The sequence below is a fragment of the Camarhynchus parvulus genome, chromosome 1A, assembly GCF_901933205.1.
Source record: "Camarhynchus parvulus chromosome 1A, STF_HiC, whole genome shotgun sequence".
Lineage (NCBI taxonomy): Eukaryota > Metazoa > Chordata > Aves > Passeriformes > Thraupidae > Camarhynchus > Camarhynchus parvulus.
The window spans coordinates 63168944-63192363 of NC_044586.1; the positions used below are offsets into that span (position 1 = coordinate 63168944).

General features: G+C 41.0%; 1 protein-coding gene across 1 annotated transcript; it reads right to left on the reverse strand.

Annotated features, from left to right (window-relative positions):
• Nucleotides 1–375: 375 nt before the first annotated feature.
• Nucleotides 376–12739, reverse strand: HSPA14 (heat shock protein family A (Hsp70) member 14). The gene is made up of 14 exons (XM_030959968.1): nt 12644–12739; nt 12430–12510; nt 12243–12325; nt 10434–10482; nt 9572–9665; nt 9355–9445; nt 8154–8258; nt 7413–7574; nt 6815–6970; nt 5514–5616; nt 3781–3993; nt 3185–3358; nt 2293–2363; nt 376–1051 (listed from the first exon to the last, which is right to left on the reverse strand). The coding sequence occupies exons 1-14, from the start codon at nt 12698–12700 to the stop codon at nt 973–975; spliced, it is 1518 nt and encodes a 505-aa protein (XP_030815828.1). The 5' UTR covers nt 12701–12739; the 3' UTR covers nt 376–972.
• Between the last annotated feature and the right edge of the window lie 10681 nt (nt 12740–23420).

A 23420-nucleotide genomic window follows, 5' to 3' on the forward strand; every position in this document is an offset into this window, starting at 1 on the left:
CCCATTGTCCTACCCACACCTCCCCTGTCACAGCTGGGTCAGTAACCTCTCATCCTGGGGCTCTCTCTCCCAGGGAACCACTGATAGGAAGGTTCCTTTCAGGCAGGCAATGGAATACAGCCCTCTGCAAACCCAGACTAGTATCCCTCGCTGGATTCTCTAATTCTTGAGGCTCCTCTGTGACACTTTCAGTGTTTTACAAGGTAACACACTGTTGTAAGCACTGAACTGCTGTCTCTTAACTGCACTTCAGGCTGAGACCCTCATATTCCATAAGCACGCTTGCCTGCTCCATCTCATTATTGAAAAAACCTGCCAGCTTATACCCACACAAATGTATGACAATACAGATTTAAAACAGTACCACACATAATGGAGATTGCCAGAATCTGCATTAAAAAATGTATTTTTAATAACATATAAATAAGCACACTTAACTCTTACATTTCCCAGGTAATACGACAAAACCATTTTACAGAAAAAAACTTTTGAAAAAAAAAAATCATCTGCTCAAGAGGCCAGCACAAATGGGCTCCACCTTCACGGTTTTGGGCAATATCAAGACCACACAGGATTCTGGTATAAAATGAGTGGATTTTCACCAGTCTCATTCTCACTGGTTCAAAGCTATACTAATGAAGCCACAGGTGCACTGGCTGAATGGGTACAAGACCTGATTAGTCAAGGGCAAATCTTCAAACAATGTAGTATGCTTGCTGCTGAACCACAGGCATTTGTGCTTTGCATTCTGTAAACCAAGTGCTGATAATTCAATGATCTGCTGTTCACATGTCTTGACTAATGTTTTGCACCACACTCGAAACAGACTTGGTGGCAAAATAACTTGGTGGCATTTTAGTTTATTACAGTCCTCTAAGAATCATGAGAGACATCACAGAGAGTCACTGTTTTGGCAGAAAAATCAGTAAGAGACAAAAATCAAGTTAGAAAAATGTTGCCTTCCAAAATGGCCTATGATGCCACTTCAACAGTGATGATTTCACACTTTCCAGTATCTTGATCTGTGCAGGTAACATGCAAGGATCCATCCCTAGATAAAAGAGAGAGTTATGCTTAGGATTATCTCAACACAACACTTACTATTATTACTGCATGTGCCAGAGAGGATAGACAACAGTCTTCACACAGAGGGAAGGATGATAGATCAGCATCAAAATATCCAGGGACAAACAAGCTTCAACATAGATGAAATGAGTTTATGAAATTAAGTTTAATTTAGTCATTGTTTTTATATCCACTTATTGCCCTTAAAGCATCTATCTTCTCTACATATGTTGGAATTAATCAAAGATCATATTTAAATACTGCAATTGAATTTACTCTGTACAGGTTTGTAAATAGAATATGTGGTAATATTATTCAATATATTCCTTGTGAGAACTGAATAAGAGCAGTGGATTGATAAACATTTCTTGTCATAGCACGAGACCTTGACTTTTGAAGTGTAAGTAGTCTTTAAATTCCAAGGATCTCCTTCAACAAGGAAAACTTTAACTGCCAAAATCCAAGACTTTAGAAACAATACTGAGCCCTACTTCAGCTAGGCATACAGTCACACAAAATAAATTTAGGTACAAACAGATGTTTTCTACTAAACTTCCTCTCCCTTTTACACCTAAACATTCCTTAAACCTCCTTCCAAACAATGATGTTTTTCTGCATGACAGAGCTGCATCTATAATCCCCAAAATGTTTTCCTTATCAGTGCTCAGTATAAATCTCTTTATGACAAACCAGGCATTTTGGGTGAGGTCTATTAACAGGCATTAATACACCTGGTAGCTAACATAAGAAAATGAAGTATTTTGAAACTTAAATAGAAAGCAGAAATTTCCTTTTTCTCTGTTTAACAGCCCTGCCTCTGAAAGGCAGAGCCACTGTAAATTCTACAATCCTTCATAACTAGAAAAGACAAAACCTCCTTCAGCTTTTCCCAGGAGTGAGGGCATTCAGCAAGCTACCCAACCCACTTCCAGAGGAAGTCTGAGATCCTGACTGTTCTCATGCATGGTCAAACGGTTCAGAAGTTGCTAAAAATAATCTGCACAATTTTATTAAGCTTTGTTTCTTTAAGATCAAACAATGACAGCACCAAAGATACTGCAGAAAACCCACATTTCTACAGAATTTACCCTTGCTAGGACTGCACAGCTCTGGGACCAAAAAATGCTGAAATTTCTCAAAAAAAAAATTAAATACTCTGTAACAGAAGCAAGGACTGTCAGAAGTGTGACATAGCAGGGTAAACAGCAGAACAAGTGTTTTGGGTACCTTTTCATTGTGAGAACTGTTAGTATATCATGTAGGCCATCCTCCTTTTTATCTAAATCCTGGAGTACAATCTATTAAAAAAAAAGAAAGTTTGATTATAGTAGGTTCTTCATGTTCTTGTTCAGCACTTCAAGGGAAGTGACACAACAGCTAAGATGTGAAAATTTATGCATTTTAGCTATTTGCACTATTGTTTTTGTGTTTTGGTTCAGGATGTATCCCTGAGATAGCTGAAGTACCACACCCACAGTGTCCTTTAGAATCAGCACTGTAATTATTAGGTAACATCCCTTCCCTATCCCCTTTAAAGGTACTTGGGCAGAATTAAGGTGGAATCACAATCTTCTTAAATATTCCATCAATTTTAGACACATCTGGCCCTTCCCTGATGCTTTCCAAGGAAAGCACATCATAACTGTTTCAAAAAAGCTGTGTTCTTTCTGTAGGTTTGTTCTGAAATAACAACTTTGAACCCTCACTTGATAAAAACATTTCATCTTATCACTGTGATAAATCAAATTCAATATTTAATAACAACATCCTGTCCAATCTAGGAAGATCAAAAATTAACACATTAGCTATACCATTTCCTTCATCAGTTTTATTTTTAAAATGTTCAAGGATCTGTGTATGACTGGAATAACTGGTAAAGATCTCTCATCCCAGGTATCTCATTACAGTAGTGCCCGGTGTCAAATCCTGTCATTCATTTAGGAATTCAAAAGGGAAACTTCAGAAATTTACAAAGTAGTTCAGTATTTTGCATGTCCAGAAGAATAATTAAAAGACCAATACCAAAGAAATGCATGTCACTGTAATTTTCTAACAATAAATTTTAGTATTGGTGGAATTGGTTTCCATTTTTTTTCCCCAGGAGCCTGCACATACTCACCTGTGCAAATTTCTCTTCTTCGCTCATGGGACTCTTCCCCAGTGACTCGTAGAGCTCAAGGCACACAGAGGAAATGTTTCCAGGAGCATGCAGGGTGTGCTGCCTTCGAGCTGGCAGTGGTGTCCCTGATGGAAACAGCACTGTGAATTTGTCAGCCCCTGACTCGTCTACTCCCTTAAAAAAAGAATAAAAAGAATATAGTTGATGTTTTTCTTTAAGTGCTTCATTGAGCTGGAAGTGTTACAACAATGCTCCACAAGAAAATAAGTCCAAGCTTCATTCCCTCTGCCACATTTACCATCCCAGCAAGTAAAAACCCTGGTATTCCTATAAATGAGAACTCCAGCTATCGAAACATAGGAAAGATACAATCTATCCCTACTTAAAATCAGTTTTTCCTGTCATTTTTTTGGTCAATGAACCTAAGTTACCATGGTAACTTACTAGTGGTAATCTAAGTTACCACTGGTAATCTACAGCAAATCTGTAGAAGTAACAATAAACCAATGGTGTTTCTCTAACATCAATCACACACAATCAGTGCTATATAGTCACTGCAGCAGTAAAATTTTCTAATATTCTAATTTCAGCCTTACCTTAAGAAGAATATCTTTGGCAGAACACTCAATGAGTGCATCATCTTCTAACAAGGTATTCTCTTTCCCTAGCAGAATTCCTGCCTCTATGGCTGCACCAATGGGAATAACTTCATCTGGAGGAATTGAATTCAGTAATTCCACAGTTGGGAAAATATCTTTGATCAGCTGCTGTAGCTTTGGGATTCGAGCAGACCCACCACAAAGAACTACCTGGAAAACACATCATAATAATTTCAAATCTTTAGTCTGTGAAATAAAACTGACAGGTCACATCCTGCTGTGCAAAAATGCAAACTGCTCTGGGATATTTTATCATCTGCAGCTGTTGAAATAAAAATTGATGTAATCTTTGGTTGACTTGATACTTTTGCTTCTGAAATTAAAGGAAATATGATGTCTGAAAAGCTTCTCTTACAGCAAGAATCACCTAAATAAAGTAACACCTTGAAATTTGAAAAATTCATCATAAAGAACATCAGGTTCAAAGGGACTTCCAGAGGTGATCTAGTCCAACCTCCTGGCCAGACCAGGCACAGTTACAACTGGCTGCTCAGGACCTTTCCTGCACAGATACTGTATTCCACAGACTCTGTAGGCCCTTAATTCAGCATCTGACTTCCCTCACACTACACATTCCTTTCCTGGAATCTAACATTGCCCCATGCTGTAACTTGTGCTGCTTGCCACCCACCCTTCCATCATGCACCATTAGAAGGAGCAAGTCAGGTTTTATCCATAAATCCAAGTCTTATTACAGAGACTTTGTTGAAATAAGTCGGATCTGGAAACAAAGCTAACTCCCACTTTTCCTCATGTAAAACATAAACCTAATTTACAACTCTGAAGTGACTTATTTTTACATTTAAAGTGTACAACTGCCCTCCATCCAAAGCACTAAATCCTGAAAGAGCCTGAAAGGCCACCTAAAAACCACTGTCACCAGAAAACAAAAGCCATTCTTTGAACAGTGGCCTGGGATACTTCATTATCAATCAGAGAAACCGAGATGTGACACAACAAACACTAATTAAAAGTCTGAAACAGCATCAAGTGTCACTGAAAGCACCAGGCAGCTTTAGCTGCAGACCTGATGAGCCAATTCTGGCAGCAATGAATGCAGCACCACTTGCCAAGCACAGGTACAAAGGGGGCGAGATGAATTTCCCCTCTTACATCAAGGCAAGAGAGACACAAATTAAACTACTGATGTCTGCTGCCTTGCTCACATCATTGGGATTAAAGCATTCTCTGGTTTGGCACCTCCTGTAGTTTTTAAGCCAGCAAGGAGGAGCACAAGCACCAAGTGGACACTTAGTGATCTGTTCAACTTTAAGTCAAAACTTTGCCTTTCTTCAGAAGTGTCAGCAAACCCTGTCCAAAGCTCAATGAAGGCAGAACAAAGCCCACAGACCGAACTTAAGGAAGGTACTCCTCAGCTTGAATTTGGACAGTTACACAAATACACCCAGCGGAGACAAATCCCCCCCACCACTCAATATGCAGCGGTAAAAACACACAACTGAATGCAACTCTACCTTGTACTTAACTTCAGACACCTGAAATGAAAGCAAATACAGCACTTCTAAAGATCCTGAATCTCTAGACTTTGTTGGATCCCAGTCAAAACTGCTTAAATACATCATGAAATAATCTCAGTCTGCAAGGAAAACAGGCCCCATAAGCATTGTACTTGTGGAAACATCCTACAGACACATGATTTCTATTATTACCTTATTAATGTCATCTGCTGTAAATCCAACTTGCTGCAAGAGCCTTTTAATTGCTTCTACACATTTACTAAAAAGTGAAGAACAGATAAGCTCAAATCTGGCCCTAAAAGAGAAAAATAAAACATTCAAAAAGGATCATGTCATCCACTAGAGACAAGTACCTGAAATGGAAGAACAATAATTTTTAGAATATACTTTAGTTCTCCAGCTGGTACTAAGGGATTTAAAAAAAATAATCTTTTCCCATTATTAATCTTCAAGCAATTTTGTTCTTGTGGAAGTATCTGTGCTATTATCAACAACATCTACGTGAATGTACATTCATTCTTCAGTGTACTCCAGAGCAAAAAACCAGTATTGTTGTCTTGACAACACCAGTATTGCTGTCTTGACTCTTGCCAAAAAAATAAAGAAAAATTCTGGAACTGCTTCATGATCTGTAAAATGAATTCAAGGACTCAATTTTTAGAGGCAAATCAAGCTGTGTCCTGATTTTCACACAGGGAGCAGATTAAGCAAATTAAAAAACAAACTTGTGCTTGCTTTTGTCTCTTTCAAGCCTGCAAAGGAAGCTCTACTCTTAATCACAAATCAAAGTCTGCAACACTGATGCATAGGATTGGCATCCTGATCCAAATGGAGCTGACCCCATTTATACAGTATTGCTTCTCACACTTTCAAACATGCTGTGCCTTATTTGAGCAGCTCCAACTGCTGGAGTTCTGGAATGGAAAAGTCTGTTTCATTTTGCTAAAGCTGCTGCTGCCTAGAAGAGCAATCAAAGTGAGCTAAAAATCTCAGTAAGAGATCATCCCAAGGGAAAAGAGACTGAGTAGGACACAGCAGTAGGAACAAAAAGACAGAAAATGTCTTTCTAGTCCAGCTCTCACTGAGAAGCAACATCAAGACTTCCAGGACTCCTACCATTCTGGGTCTCATTTAGATCAAGAGTTCACAAGCCATCTTTTCTTTAAGGAAAGTACAACAAAAACAATAAGGGGAAGGAAACAGCCACCTTGATTCATTACAGTATCTAGTCCTCTCCAATCAACAACCAGACTCTGAAGATGGAGTCTCATTGTGCCTTTTTGCACTTCATTTTCTAACCATCAGGGCATCACCTTTAGTGTGACTGCCCTGACCACTGCAGATTGCAGCAGGACAGAACCACCAACACAGAACAGCAGGTTTGCCTTCAATCCTACTTCCTTCTCTAAAATAAACACCATCAGAAATCAAAGCTTACTGAATATCCACAATACCACCTAGAAAGATTTCAGTAGCTTCAAGATCTGCTTTACCTGGACACATTGCAATCAAAATCCAATCCATCATACAATGAATCTACAAAACAGTTTGCACTTCCCAGGGTTGACAGAGAGTGTTTTGCAATATCAGCACTGTTCATTAACTTCATCATGGCTCTGGCATTTCCTCTAATATCATGTTTACAAGACCTGTATTAAAAAAAAAAAAAAAGATTATACCAGTTTAAAAAGGCAAGAATTTGACTGGTAACTTTCTGAAAGGAAGAACAGGTTAGAGCTCTTGCACTTTTTTAGGTAAACATTTTAGTATTAACTACAATGCCACTACTGAAAGTTTGCACACATCTGGACACAACAGAGTCCACTGCTGAGCCCTTACAGTTTAACACCAACTTCAGGCAATATCCACCCAAACCCAGGCATTTCCCAGTCTTCCTCCTCCCAGGCATTTCCTGATTTCTCCTGTTTGGGGCAGTCAGACCCAAACAACTGACTGCTCCTTCAGCATCATCTTTACTTGAACCATTTCACTAACAGAGATTCTGCTAGATTTTTTTTTTAAGCAAGCACCACATAATGAAGGTCCTGTCCTAACATGCTTGGAATTTAAATCTTGGAATTTAAATCTTACCTCTGAAATTCAGAAGCTAAGTGTTGTGCTAGAGCTTCTGTGAAGCAAACTCCACCAATGCTGTCATCTGTGTTTGTAGCAAGTACACGATATATTCCACTGTTTACTTCTATGACTGTGATAGAAAGTGATGTTCCACCCAGTTTATAAACCAGCACGTTGCTGCCACATAAAAAAACAGTTGGAAGTAGCATTACTTTTGACACATTGTTACAAGATTACCACCATGTATTGAAGGTTTTAATCAGACAAATATATGAGTATGGTAAAGAAACACCACACCACAAGAAGAACAAAAAAGTTCAAACTGACAGCAATCTTTAGTATTTTGAAAGTGAATTATTTATATACTCATAAAAATGAATATATTCAACCAGATGCACCTACTGAACCCAGCAGCTCTGCTTTAGTTCATCCAGCCCATGTAAAACGATCCCATCTCACACAATTAAAACGAGCTATGCCAAAATATGTTTAAAAGGGAATGCTTTTTTCTTCATGCCAATCAGCTTATTAAACAGAAAGTTGGAAAGTGGGGCCAAATCTTTAAAGACAATTCTCAAAATACAAAGACCAAAGCAAAGGGATTTAATACACTAAAAAGTTACAACTTCTAAACACTTGATTGAGAGAAAAAAGCAAAACAAGTCTTGTGCTAAAGCAACACGGCATTCCCTCAGTTAAGATTTCTCAGGATTTAAGTACAGCAGCTTAAAAAGAAGTAAAATATTAGGATTTTACCTTTTCCCAGTGGGTGAGTCTTGGCCAATTCCATAAGCAAGGAGAGCTGCAGATGGCTCATGAATTAATCTCATAACATTGAACCCAGCAGCTGCAGCTGCTTCCCTGCAATGAGCCACAACAGCATTTCATTTTACTTTAATGTTCTCACTGTAGTCACACACTATTAAAATTTCACCTGAACTACATGTGCCACCTAATCAGACCTTGTTTATAGCATGGTATTAACAAAACTGAGTGACTGAAAAAGTACCAAGGAGGTCAGTTGCTACTGTGTTCTTCAAAGAATTGGATCTGCTGTGTGCTCACTGTCAAAGAAAACACTGCTCTATCAGACTGCATAGCCCATAAAAACTGCAAAATACCCCACAACCACACCCCACCCTAAATCAAACTTGGTAACTATCTTCAGGTGTGGTATTAAAAATCCTTGATACATTATTTCAACAGTAAGCAAAGTAATTTTCCATGCCTCACTTGCAACATTTAACTTACATGTTTTCTTGAAACTTCAGTAACCCTGGGAATACCCCACAAATTGTTTCCTCCACTTTGAAATTATACCAGAGCAATAAAATGTTTCATTATAGACATCGCCACCGTTTTCTGACCAACTTTCAGTGTGCTTCATTTATTTCATGAAAGTTAAATGTAAGGGCTTCCACATATCAGAAAGTAAAAGTAGATGCTACCATTTATGCTCAGCTTTAAGCATGTTATGTTTTCCTACTGAGGAACTGTTAGAGCAAAAGTGTTTCCAAACAGAATTTCCAAGTAGAAAACTGGTATGCATTCCAAATCTGCACTCTGACAAAGCAGAGCTCAAGAGGCCATGTAGCACCCCTCTGGGGAGGATGGAGGGCAGGGAGGGGAAATTATGGAGGAGGGTGAGAAACTATTTGCATTTCAAAGGGGTCAGTGAAGATCCTGATCTCAAATGAGGTTCTATCCTTAATGAAATTGAAATTTCCTCTCACTTCAGTGATTCAGAATTTCCTTTTGGTCACATCAGCAAATTCCATTAAAAGTTTCTCCACTCATGATTTAATCTCTTGCTTTCATATTTTCCCAGTTTAAATAACATCCCAATATCTTGACTGATGGTCACAAGTTGAAGTCCAGCAGCAGAATTCCCACTGCTGATCTTCCAGCCCATCTGTTTTAGGCACATAAAATAACAGAAAAACCTCAATGCTCTTACCCAAGGGCATTCTTCTGATTCTCTCCAAAATCAAATGGGACAGTGACAACAACATCATTCACATCTGAACCCAATGCAGACTGGGCAGTCTCTGTTTAGAAACACAGGCAGAGCATGGTGATCAAAAGCAAAAATTGAAAAAAATATATGACATCTTAAAAAATAAAAGGACATCTTAAAAAGCTAAAATGTGTCAATGAATTTAATTATTATATACCTTTCATTTTACTGAAAATTAGTTTTGCCACATCTTCAGGGTTAATAAGTTTGTTATCTATTTCATACTGAAGTTTCCCATTCTTCTCAATCATCTGTAAACAAAACCAACACACCTTTGTCAGACAGCAATTTGGTTAATAACAAAAAGTAATGTTTAATTTAGGCTCTGTTTAAAGTAAAAAGCACTGGACTATGTAAACACTCCCTGCCATAGCATTCTACTACAAGGGAATAAACACTTTCAACATGCTTATCAAAGACCTGCAGTATATGACAGACACAACAGGGACATTTAAGACTTTAAAGAGTCAAGACTTTCCCTTTCTATTAAATTTTCCTGAGTACAAAAGCAATGTTTAGAACTAAAGTACACTCTTGCTTATATTCCATAGGAAAAACCCAGCTATTTATAAAATCACACCAATATGAACAGCAGAAAACTCACTCTTTTGTAATGAATGCATTTTCCAGGATAATTATGCTCCTGTTTCGCAAAAATTTCCAGCAACAAGGACAGTATTATGCAAATTAAATACTGAGATTAAATCAACTGGTTAAAGATGCTAATCACAAGGGGTTGCAACTTGAGTATCTTCCACCAGCTCTAAGAAAAACCACAATGCTACTACTGAAATGTATTAGGATTCACCTGTTTGGAAGATGGTCAAGAGATAAAAAATTTTCTGTTGGAACTAATTATATATTATGCTGGCAGACCCCAGAACATGGTTATCAACTGGACAAAAACAGAAACATTCCACAGAGCAGCAAAGGGACATCATATGATGGGAGCTGATCACTACAGAACAGACATGGTATGCCCCAAACAATAATAAAATCATACAAATCATCATACTCACAGAGCATTTGCTTTCTGCAATATATTTCTTTGCCTGAGGGTCACCAGAGCTGTCCATAAAAATTGGAAATAACAAAATCAATCATGCATTCAAGGTTAATTGCACAAATGCATCTTGCTGATATTCCTTTTAACATTTTTAACACATCAAGCTATACTTAAACCAAAAATTCCTGTTTTTATTCTGCAGATACATTTGTAGAGTAGAAGAAAACCCAACAGTTCTAACTGGTGGCATTTTTCATTCTCCTTTCCCAAAACTTATGATTGAAAAAATACCTATTACTTACAGAAAAGGAAAACTAAAACCCAACATATTGCTTTAACTAGCTATACCCCAAGAACATTTATAAAATATTTCAGTGAAGTTCTGCATCTGAGAAATACAGAATGGGCAACATCTTGACAGCTCCTGTCAATAAAAGGGCTGTAACACACAGCTGGGTCATCACTAAAAAGTTTTGTCACATCTTTGATGTTTACTCCAACTCAAGAGGTTTAGTTCTACTGTCACTGTAACTGCCAGTGCAAATTATCACAGCTCCTCTAACAGGAATCACAACAGACACTAAGGAATAGTTTCACTATTGCAATAGAGGCAACACAAAAGTTTCATGCAAACAAAACCACAGTGGATTTAACAAAAATGCAATCAGGTGACAAAAAATCACGGTTAAGAAACTGAAGTATGTATGAAAAGCATATATATAACTTGTTGCCATATTTCACAACTCGATTTTCACAGACAAGTTCAGACCTAAAACACAATTTTTCTTCTCTACTTTTCTGTTTTCACAAGCATCTCTTTGCTGCTGGAAGAAAATACAGACTAAGAAGCTCACCGTACCAACCTGCTCTAGGGGAAGGTGTCCCTGCCCTGACAGGGGGGTTGGAAGGGAGGTGATCATTAAAATCCCTTCCAAACAAAACCCTTTAGAGACTCTATGATAACAGAATGATTTTTTAAGAGATGCCTTCAGGATTAGTGCTGAAACCATTAAACCAGCTTTAAATGGGAAAAAATGGGTGCAGTCACCATCCCTGGATGTGTTTAAGAAAAGCCTGGATGTGGCACTCGGTGCCATGGTTTAGTTGAGGTTGTGAAAAATGCATACTTTATGATTGGCTCTTCACAAATATTAAAATTAATATTATATCTGTTATGCTAGAAAGTTATGCTGTATTAATTTTTTAAAGTAGTGTGTTAAATACAGTTTTAGGTTATAACAAAATGTGAAAATAGAAAGTATGCTATATAAGATACTTTTTTTAAATAAAGGACTTGCAGGACACTTAAATCTTTCAGAGGAAAAGAATTTATTGCTCCCTTATCAGGAGAAATGAACTTCTTCCCACCTTGCTCAGCCATGAAGATGCCAGTTAGGATTAAGAGGAAGAAGTTGACACTGACCAGACAGAATCCTGTGTTTGAATGGAATTTATGCATCATGGATGAGGTGTATGAATATGCAACAGGTTATTGTTTTTAAGGGTTAATCCTTTGTTAACTGTGCCCTTTTTCAGGCTTATTTTGCCCAGAAAAAGGTACCCGGACCATCCATAACTCTTTGTTTCTGTCGTCTGCATATTGTCCTAATCCAAATTGTCCAAATGATTATTACTCTAATTATATTGCTATTTATACATATATTGCTATTTTATTATCATTAAACTTTTAAAAATTTTAAAACCAAGTTATTGGCGTTTTTCACAAGGTGTAAGGGCATGGTTGGACTCCATGATCTTTAAATATCTTCCAACCCAGTCACTCTGTGAATTCTCACCGCCCCTTCCACGCCTATTCTCTCACCTTCGCCCAAGAATCTGCTTCACTTTCACGACAGTGTTTGAAATATTTCTTATCCTGCTTTGCTTCGCAGCTAAGCCAACAACCTGAGCGAAAAATAAATGAAAATAAAATGGAAAAGCTGAGTAGCAAACAGCGCCCTCTCCTCTCCTCCTCCTCCCCAGAGCACCCCGCGGAGGGGCGGCCTCACCTCCTCGCTCTCCGAGAACGCCACGACCGCGGGCGTGACCCTGTCCCCGGCGTCGTTGGCGACCACGTCGGCGCGGCCATCCTGAGGGGAGAGAGAGAGAGGGAGGGAGGCAGAGCCGTGAGCCTGTGGGGGCTGCACCGTCGAGGGGACCCCCTGAGCGGGCCCGACCCTGCTCGAGCCCCCTGAGCGGCCCTCGCCCTGCCCCTGCCCTCACCTTGTACACGGCGGCGCACGCACAGGTGGCTCCCAAGTGCACTCCGATGGCCGCCATTGCCCCCGACGTGCCCCGCGCGGGGCCGCTTCCAGCCAATCCCGCGCAGCGCTGTGCCGTCATTGGCGGGACAGCCAATCAGAAAAAAGCAGAGCCAGTGGCGTCATCGCGCATAGCAACGGGGGCAGACTGCGCGCGCGAGGCGCGCGGGTTTTGGCGGGAAGCGGCGCTGAGGCGGCTCCGTGAGGGTTTGTGTAACCCGGGACATGGGCGGAGAGAAAATAGGAGATAAAGCGCGGAAACTAGAAAATAGAGAAATCAAAGAGAAATTAAAATAGAGAATCGAGATCAAAGCGGGGAAAGCAGCCTGTGTGCGTGTGGCTTATATCCCTGGCGCCTCTTGCGGTTGTGAAAAATGCGTATTTTATGATTGGCTTTTTGCAAATATTAAAATTAATATTATATGTGTTGTGTTAGAAAGTAATGCTGTATTCATTCTCTTAAGTAGTGTGTTAAATGTAGTTTTAGGTTATAACATTATGTTAAAATAGAAACTATGCTATGTAGGATACTTTTTTAAAGAAAGGACTTGCAGTGAGATAGCAGCCACAGGACACCTGAATCTTTCAGAGGAAAAGAATTTATTGCCCTTTTATCAGAAGAAACGAACTTCTTCCCGCCTCGAAGGCGCTGTTAGGATTCAGAGGAAGAAGTTGACGATGAGCAGACAGAATCCTGTGTTTGAATGGAATTTATGCATCATGTATGAGATGTATGGATATGCAACAGGTTATTGTTTTTAAGGGTTAATCCTTTGTTAATGTGGGTCCTTTTTCGGGCTCGTGCTGCCCAGAAAAAGGTACCTGGAGGTCCATAACCCTTTGTCTCTATTGTTTCATATTGTCCTGATTCAAATTGTCCAAATTATTATTACTCTAATTGTATTACTATTTTTATAACCATTTTATTACTATTAAACTTTTAAAAATTTTAAAACCAAGTGATTGGTGTTTTCAAACGGTTTAATTACTGGCAGTGAAGTGCATGGAGGGAGAGGTTGGAAACCACAGAATCACAGAACCTTTTCCAAACTTTTCCATTAGGTTGTGTGAAAAAATGAGTTGAAGTGCTGGTTTTCCATCATCTAACAAGGCATGAGCAATGCCTGAAAGCAAAGCTCAGTGTTCCATAATGCTACACTGCTGTTGGAGAAATTAATTCTCAATGCCACAGGACACAGAAGAAAAAAAAATTTATCTCTAATCACTCTTAGGGAAACCAGCATCTCAGAAATTCACAGGAAAACACAGAAATTCATCCTGGCCAGAGCAGTGTGCCAACAGTTCCTCTGGTTTTGTGTGGCCCCATAAAAGGAACTGCAAAGTTATCACAGGACAGGCTGCCTCACATTTGCAACCTCACACTGCCCAGGTGACAGCACTTGTGTAGGTTTGGGTGTTCATTTGCATCTCATTTCCATAGGGAGCCTAAATGCCCTCCTGGTCCATTTCACTGCATTGCTCTGAAACAAAGATTGTCCTTATCATGTTTGTAAATGATATGTTGAAGGTTAAAGGAATGGACCAAGCTCATATAGAGGTGAAAGGTGTTACTTGGAGTCAAAAAGGAATTATCTGTCCCAGAACAGATCCAAGGTCCTTGAGTAATGGGATGTTGTCATCTTATTTCAAAAGTCCCATGCCTTCTCTGTGATTTGTCACGTGCAGCTCCTCCCAGCACTGACTCCTCCTTCTTCGTCTCACAACAGATGACAAACTCCATCTCTCTCCTCAGCCAGCTACCCCACTCTTTTATAGCACTCATCCTTATTGGACACAGCTGTGGCCTGTTAAGGGCAGGTCCGTTCTAATCTTTGGTGATTAGTACAGCTGCAACTCCTCAGGGGTGAGACTACCTTCTGCACTATCTTTATTTTCTTACATTCTATCCCTCCACAAATCTTCTTTTGGGTAACTGAGCTTGCTGGATGTGCCCAAAGGCTGGATCTCGGCTGCCAGCAGTCCATGCTCCAGAGATGATGGCAGTGTGACAAAGGCAAAGCTTTTACAGCTGGAAACAATCCCTCTGGAGTGTGTCCAAACTGTAGCTCCTTTCTGTCTTTTGTAAATGGAGGAATGAAGAGAGAAAATGGTAGAAGTGGGCAGAGAGAGCAGTGTGGACTGGAAAAAGGTATTGTAGAAGAGGAGGAAGTGTGGGGAGGCTGGGCTCCCCATGATGCTTTTGGGAAAAGAGAAGGAAGTCTGGGAAGAGACACACAAAATGTGAGGATAAAAGAGAACATAAGCTCCAATATAGAAAACAAAATATTTTTGCTGTGCTTTCCTCCAAATCCTCCTACTGGTTGCACCATTTCTGTCAGCATACAGATATTTAGAATGCAAGCCATAATGTGTAATCTGGGCATTGCAAAGTGCTTGTGGCCACCCTGGTAACAACTCCTACACAGCTAAGCACACCCACAGTTATTTGCCAGTTGTTATGCCACAGACATGGCCATGTGGACACACAGAGGTTCTGCTTATCTCAACCAAAGCAATTAATGTTCCTGCCAGGTGTAAGCAAACCTGAGTGGTAGCAGGCAACAAATTCCTTTGCAGAGGTTTGTGGTGGCAAGTGGTGGTTGCTGTGAGTGAAAAGCCCTTGTCTGTCTGTGCCCTTGCTAGGTTTTTGGGAATTGTTCTTGTCTAATGGGAAGTTCAGAAGCTTCACTGAGCTTGAGTGAGCTGATAGATGGGACAACAACTCACCTCTAAATAAAGAGTGGGAGCAGCAGCCTGGGTTTGGAATTTGATCTTGCGCTCCAGACAGGAAAAGGAGAAACATTCAGCCACAGTCTGACTGGAGTCCTGCACATCTCCAGGCACCTCCATCCAACAAACACCCAACATGCATCAAACTCAGCTCAGAATTAGATGGGTGCTCTGATGAAACCTCTCAGCATTATCTCCCAGCTGAAAAAGCAGTAGCACAAACCTTTCATAGTGTAACAGCCGTCCCTTCTCCTCCTCTGGGCTGTGGCGCATCTCTCAGCCATCCAAAAACCAGAGCAGCCTTATATCCTCATATCTAATAAAAATCAGCCCTCTTTCCATTTAAAACCATTACCCCTTGCAACAGGCCCTGCTAAAAACTCTGTCCCCATCTTTCTCAGAGCCCCCCTTTAATGCCTTTAAGGTGGAAGCAAGTGTCTCTATCAAACAAAGATTGTTTTGCAGCTGGGAAATGGTACATACTCTAAAATATCCCTTGGGGTGAGGAAAGAGGGATGAGAGAACTTCTTTTAATTATTTTGTGTGTGTTCTGACTTAATTCTCAGAAAATAAAGCTTCAGGGAGATAAGATGGCAGCTCCAAGATTGGCCTGTGGTCATCTCTGGCCTGAGGATGTGAACAGAGGCACTCAGTGGTCAGGATTCTCAGGAGGGCTTTGTGAGAGCCTGGTTGTGGGGCACCTGGACAGGAATCCTCTGTGTGGCACTTAAACCCAGCTTTGGAAACAGCTCCTTCCCCAAGACAGAGCTGTAAAACTACACAGCCTTACTGGAGGTACTGTCATCTCTGTTAGAAAACTTCCATTTCCCTCACTTTGTACAAAAAGAGGCTTTTCAAGCTCATTGCCTAAATTCCCCAAAGTGATTACACCATCCATATTCATTGCAGCGCTTATTTTGGGCATACATGGGTTAGGGGTCTGTCTGTATATCACCCCCAAAGCTGCTGGGCTTTGGTGGAGGCTGTCGCTATTCCTGGCTTTGCTCTAACACCTGCCACCCATCATAAAAGTCACTTAATAAAACTGATTTCAGTATCCCTTCTTCATAACCCCAGTATATAAATGATAGGGAAGAAGCAAGCTCAGTTAGTGGGTCAGATTAATTAAATAATGATCTTAATATATAATAAGTGGAACAAAATATTTTTATGGGTCGAAGGTCGGGGCTGACCGCTGTGGACTCTTCCCTCGGCAGACCAAAAATGAAGTACACAGAGAACCTGGCAGGCAAACCCCTTGCAGGGCTGTTCCCAGCGCCTGTAGGTGGCAGAACTGCCGCACGAAATCTCAGTGCTACAACTCAGCTGCAGCGTCTATTCGGCAGCCCGGCAGGTTGGCAGCAAACGTGAAGCCAGATTAATTTTCTTTTATTCACACCAGAGTGCTTGTTAGAGAGTATCCCAAGGTTGGTTTATATTTTAGAGGACACAGAGAATATTAAACATCTCTGATTTGGATTGTAAAACAAGAATGGTAGTTTTCTTTCTTTTCTTGAAAAACCTTAGGGTGCTTTCAAAATAAACCACCCTTTTATTGCACTCCACAAAATCGAGTTGCAAAGTAGGAAAAGTTTTGTTTTCTTACAACCTGAATCAACCAAACTGTACCTGGGGCATTGATGAGTGCTCCTTGAATGAGCTGCTCACCCGCACTGAAGCATCCCAAGGGAATCTGCTGGTGACTCCACTGAAAACAACATTGTCCTGAAAATGGGAAGTTCTTTCAGGTCACTCTGGTACATTTCTTCTCTGCTGCCACTCAGCTAATTGTGATCTATTGTTGACAGGAACAAGGAGCTGCTGAAGGCCAATTAAACACAGCAAACACACTCCAAGGCTAGAACAGAGAGCTGGCACGAGTCACCTTTGACAGGGCTTTGTTGAAATTTGGCTATTAGGGAAATCAAACTTGTATGAATTACTGTAGAGTAAATATAAGCACATGCCATGGATAATTGCAGGTATATTTGGTGTTAAGGAAACAAAAAATATGTAATATTCTCATTGCTGCTTGGGAAATTGCTATTGACTGTGTCAGGCAGTATCATCTTTGGGCACTTCTGTGATGATCAAAGTGGGCTAAACAACTTCATTACTTATGTCAAGCCTAAGAACTTTCAAACATACATACCAGGAGGGTTTTTTCCCAGTAAGAGTACAATTCTGCATATTTTTCTCCATTTTCCTCTCTGTGTTCCAGTTTTTCCATCTCTTAAATGATGTCAAGTTCACTCTGCAGGAATGTTGAAAGGCTTTAATAATAGATAGGAAGTGTGCTGAGATCCTTGGCTGGAGGATGCTCTGTAAATGAAAAAAGTTATGGTTAATAATGCAGATCTAAGTTGTGACATGAATTACAAAGGATGCCATGAGGCAAGCTCAGAGCTTTCCAAGCAAACTACATGGTAGAATATGCCTGAAATTCACTTTTGTGCTCTCAGTGGAAAACCTTGTGTGCATTGAGCACTGCCATGAAGTTCATACTCTGCAGGGTGAGGTGGCTACAAAAGGATGAGAGAAAATGGCCTCAAGTTGTGTCAGGGAATATTTAGATTAGCATTAGATATTAGAAGCAAATTATTTGCTGAAATTGTTTGATTTGCATTGGAATCACCATCCCTGGAAGTTTTCAAAAGGTGTGTGGGTGTGGCACTTGGGGTCATAGTGAACACAGTGGGTAAAGGTTGGACTTGATGTTCTTAGAGGCCTTTTCCAACCTGAACAGTTCCATGACTCTATGAAAACTGAGCAGTGTTTAAACCAGCAGTTTAAGAAAAGATGACTACCACAAAAGGTTATGATCAGCATCTGATTTGATAGTGATTAGTGTGGGCAAAGAATGGATTTAGGCATGAGGGTGCCAGCTAGAAATGAGGGGTTCATTCTGTGCACTGTCAGAGCTTTACCACATGTTCTTGTGGAAGCCATTTAATTTTGCTGTTCCCTGAGTTCTTCATCTGAGAAAAACCCCAAACCAACAAATAAACAGGAGCAGCATTTTCCTTCCTCCCAGGGGTGTTCTGAGGATAACCACATTAATTAGTTGCCTGCTCAGAGGTGAGTGGAATAGGATGGAGTAGCTAGAACACAGCTCTTATCTCTGCTGACCAGTCCTGGTCAGTATCATGTCAACTAAATTGATTTTTACAGAAGGTGATTAAATGCAATTAAATGTCCATGTTAAAACCAACACTAAGATTAGCTTTACTGAACTGAGATCAAAGTGCTGATAGATTTTGAGCTCCTTTTATTAAAAAAAAAAAAAGCGTTAATAGGATTCATGCAGAGCTGACAGAACTACTTCCTTTCCCACAATCCCACTGTTATCTATAGACCTCAAAGATGAAATTGCAGTTCTTCTTTAAACTACAGAGCAGTCACATTTTTTTAAGTGTTAATGATCCCTGTCTTTAGCTAACTTGTTAATATTCCTTTGGCAATCTCTGCTGTTCAGCTTAAGGTTTTTATTATTGTTGTATGTAAAGAATTTTTTGACAGATTTTACAATTCACTTAGAGAAATTTAGTTCTTGCTGTGGACATCATAGCTGGTCAGCAGCTGTGGGGATGAAAAGGAAAAGAATGGCATCTGGAACCATTCTTCTTTGTTTGAAGTTGTGAGAAAGCCCTGGTTAAATGGCAGAATTTGTGCTCAGAAAAATATCTGTCCATCTGCACTCATGGGCATTAATTCAAATCCAGTAATGACAATAATCACGATAATTATGAATAACAGAGGACAGTCCTGTGGCCTGTGAGAAGCAGATTTGTGTGGTTTGTGCTTCATTTTCAGCATATATGGCTGTGTGTTGTTGGACAGCCATTGAAATCAGTGGGACTCTTTCCAGCAGCTTCCCTGGCCATTGGCTGGGGCCCTAAACTGCCTATTACAGCAGGGGAAAATCAACAGAGCTGTTGGCAGCTCATCAGCTGATGACTGAACAGATACACTGAAATTCCCTTCCAACTTTACAGGGGAAGCTGGGAAAGGCCAAGTGTGCAGAGGAGGGAGCTGCTGTGCTGGTGAACCAACAGCTGCACTTTTCCTCAGCGACAGCTTCAGGGAATTCCGAGGAATTCCAGACACCCAAAGATTTTACTGTGTCATGCTCTGGTTTTAATCACCTGGACCCTGAGAGCTGCCTCTGAAATAACAGCTGGCACTTCTGTGGAAAGATACACTCTTTTATGGAGACAAAATCACTTCTCATTCTGGGCAGACCTTGGGCCCAGGCAGTTGGGACACATCCACTGATCCTCCCTCCTGAGTTACAGGAGGGCTGAGCAAAGAGGGAGCTTGTTGTGAAGTCCCTCCATGCTCTGATGTTCATCAGTTGTGCTGCAGGGACTCCTCACTTCTTTGGAAGTGGGAAGGCAATCCCAAAGTTTTCACGGAAGAGCTGCTGCAGGAGACAGGCTGCTTTCTGGCAGCTCACAGGGGACAAATCCCACTCCACCAAGCAAGGGTTTTAGGCCAAATTCAGCAGAGACATCTGAAGCATCAATCAATTGCATGGGTTTAGCCTTTGAAAGAAGGTGTACATTGAATTCTCAGCTCTGGATTTCCCCAGTTTGCCTTTTGGAGATTTTCCTGGCCTGTTCTCATGCCCAGAGGTTATTCCTCTGAGTGCTGTTCAACCACAGAGCAAAAAGACAAAATCGACTTGAAGAAATTACAGTCAAACCAAGAGGAATTTCCTGGGGTGCAGAGAACCAGTGAATCAGCCTGGGCAGAAGATAAGCAGAGGTTTCTGTGGATCAGCCTCCTGCTCCTGTGCTGAAGAGTGCTTCTCCACTATGGGTCCTGGTGGGACAGCCTAGGTGGGTAGAGCTGCAAGAGTCTCATTCTTAATTTAGAACCACAGGTGGTCTCTGCCTTCTCTGTGCTGTAAAAGCCAGTAGAAAACCCCTGCTGCTTTTATGGGATGCATTCTGCCATGAGGAGAAGAGCTTTCTTGCTGTATCACGTTACTCATTAACTCATTTAATTGTACATTCATTATGTTTGCTCATGTGACAGACTGACACAATCCAAGGCACACCTTCAGGATTTATTATAGGTGCAAATTTAAGCAAAACATTGCTAAATAGAAACAACACTATTCAGTACCTCCTTAAAAATCCATTATTTTCACATTTACAACATCCATTATGAGCAGGTCTGGCACTGCTGTGCCCTTTGCTTTGCCATGTGTTTTACCCCATGGAAGAGGGAGTCCCATGGTTTTAGCCAGTGGCTTGTGGCAATCAACATGCCTGGCTTTATTATGCCTTGTCCTTCCATGGGTTTCTAGGAGTGTGCAAGCCTTCCCAGCTCTGCAGCATCCTCTCCCAAAGATCTGTGAAAAGTATAAGGTGGCAGATATTTTGATGAGCTTGGATAAGATAGGTCAAGGTTTTAAAGCAAGTTGCTAGGTTTTGGGGTCTCACTGTCACATTTGGGTACCTTCCTACAGACTGTTTCTGTTTTTCAGCCTTTCTAAACCCAAACAGAAAGGGAAATAAAAAGTTCTGTAGTCCCTTCCTCCCTTTTCTCATGTACTTACAGCTCAGGCTAGGAAAAGTTTGGGGCTTACACTTTCCTGCTAGCCAGAACAGCCTTTGTTGGAGAGCTGTCTGGATGACTCATGGATGTGGATGGGCACTTTCCCAGCTCTGCACTGAAGGAGGAGCAATGCTGACTCCTTCAGAGAGAGCTTTCTTGTTCAAGTTGAACAGCTGTGCACAAAGACTGCTGAGTTTTAAATAACTCTAATAAGTGAAGTCTCTTCTCCCTCTTCTTGCTTTCTTTGTACATCAAAAACTTGCGTTTTTCTTACCCAGACAGTTTTTCGTGGCAGACAAAAACTAAATATAGGACATAAACAGCCAGTCCCATGCACTGAATGAAACATCATTTCCAGTGGCTTATGACTTTTGGAGCTATGTTTTTCCCAGTAAAGTGCAGGGGCTGGCATGAGCTTTTCTCATGGCTGGGCACTTTTCAGACTCATTCTCCTGTGTGATTTTTCTTGTGGCTAATGAGACATTCTAAAGCCTTTCTCTTGAGGAAAGAAATGAGACAGAGGAGCTGCTGCCATCTCCTCTGGAGATGTTATGGATTGGTAAAGCCTGGTGCCCAGCCATGAGAAAAGCTCATGCCAGCACCTGCACTTTTCTAGGAAAAACAGCGGATCCAAAAGTCATTGAGCCACTGGAAATGAGGTTTCATTCAGTCCATGGGACTAGCTGTTTATGTCCTATATTTAGTTTTTGTCTGCCATTAGAAAAGGCTTGGTCCTTGGCTTTAAACGCTTGGAGCTGCAGACAGATCAGTGGAAGATATGGGACTACAAGCCCATTTCATTTGGGATGCAACAATTGGTGTCCCTGACTGTGCTGCCCTCCCTTACAGCAATTGCTCCACAGCATTTACATAAACTGGGTGAATCTTTTGCTCTCCACAGCACAGAGGAGTTAAGGACAATGTGAAAACTGACATGCTGTCTAAAGCATCTCTCACATTCTTTCCTCTCGCAGAAAGGAAACTGGATTTAAAACACACAGAGCTCTCCAGGAGGGTGAGGGAGTCTGGCTGCTGGAAGTACTGACAGGCTGGGGAGAAGGCAGCAGGGTCTGTATGGAGAAAGCAGAGCTTGTTCCACAGTGTCTGTGTGGAAAGCCCAGGTCACACCCTGAGCTGACACTGGCATCAACCCCATGTTGGTCACAAATGCTGCCTTAAAGGGATGGTTGGGGTTTTTATTAGGAGTTGCTTTTGTAGCACCTTAGCAGTGCAAGGCATTTGCCAAACACCTTCAGAAAAGATTTCTAACACACATACAACCATTAATTATTTACCTTGCAATAGGTGAGCAGAGGTCCCAGTATGCCAAGACCTAGACATAACACACACATCAACACACACACACACAGAGGAACTGTTTTTCTACACTATTCTCTGAGGATATGGTGTAAATAAAGCCACAGACAGAATCCATAAATAAATAAAAGGGCTCTGCCCTGTTACCAGTGAAGCCAAGGGTCTCTCACTGATGATACTGAGAGCAGAATTAGCCATAGGGTATTCCTGGAGCACATGGTACTATGGAATAGAGATAGGGGAGGAGGGGAGTGCCAAAATGCAGTGGGGGTGAAACTCATGTGCTCTAGCTCAGCTGCCTGAAGCACAAGGTCCAGGTCAGAGCTAGTTCAGACGTGGCAGAAATGGGCATCTGAAAAGACACCTCCAACTCATCAGTTTTTGGGGCTCCTGGCAGGTTCCCTACGCTCAGAGTTCTCCCCTGCAAGCACAGCCTGGCACACACAGACCCCACCTTGTGCTCTCCATTGTTTTTTCTCTCTTTCAGCACAGGTAGGCAAGTGAGCAGCAGTACAGAAACAAATTGCAGCTGTTAGTCAGAAAATGCTAACCAAAACTAACCAGCCCAAAGCCTGTGTTGCTAGGAAACAATCTGCCTCTTACTATGCATCATTGCCATTTGCATGCATACACTCTTCTGATTTTCTTATTAATATTCCTCACCTCAGACACTCTTAAGAAAATTCCACTACAAGCTGGCACAGAATCCAGTCCTCTCCAGGTCCCCCAATGGTTTCATTTAACCTCAGACTGCTGATGCAAGTGGCTGCAGTTACTTAATTTTAGTCTGGCAGGAAAGTGACAGAATTCACATGCCCACATGCGCATGGCCATATGAAAACAGGGACAGCTGAGCTTTGCAGGACACAGTGGCATGTGCTGCCTTCTGCTTTTCCAGCCTGTCCTGGAGCTTTCTTCCTTTCAGTGTTGCTGTTGCCTTTTACATGCCTTGAGGAACTAACCTGCCTGCTTGTGATTGTTCCAACCATACCCAAAGGGAAACTCAGACAAAAAGAATTAATCCTGCTAAAATTATTTTTCTTAGGACAAGTACCTTTAACCTACAATTTTATGTCAGTTCTAGGTAGCTCTCGATTTACTATATTGGAATTTAAGTCTATGTAGGT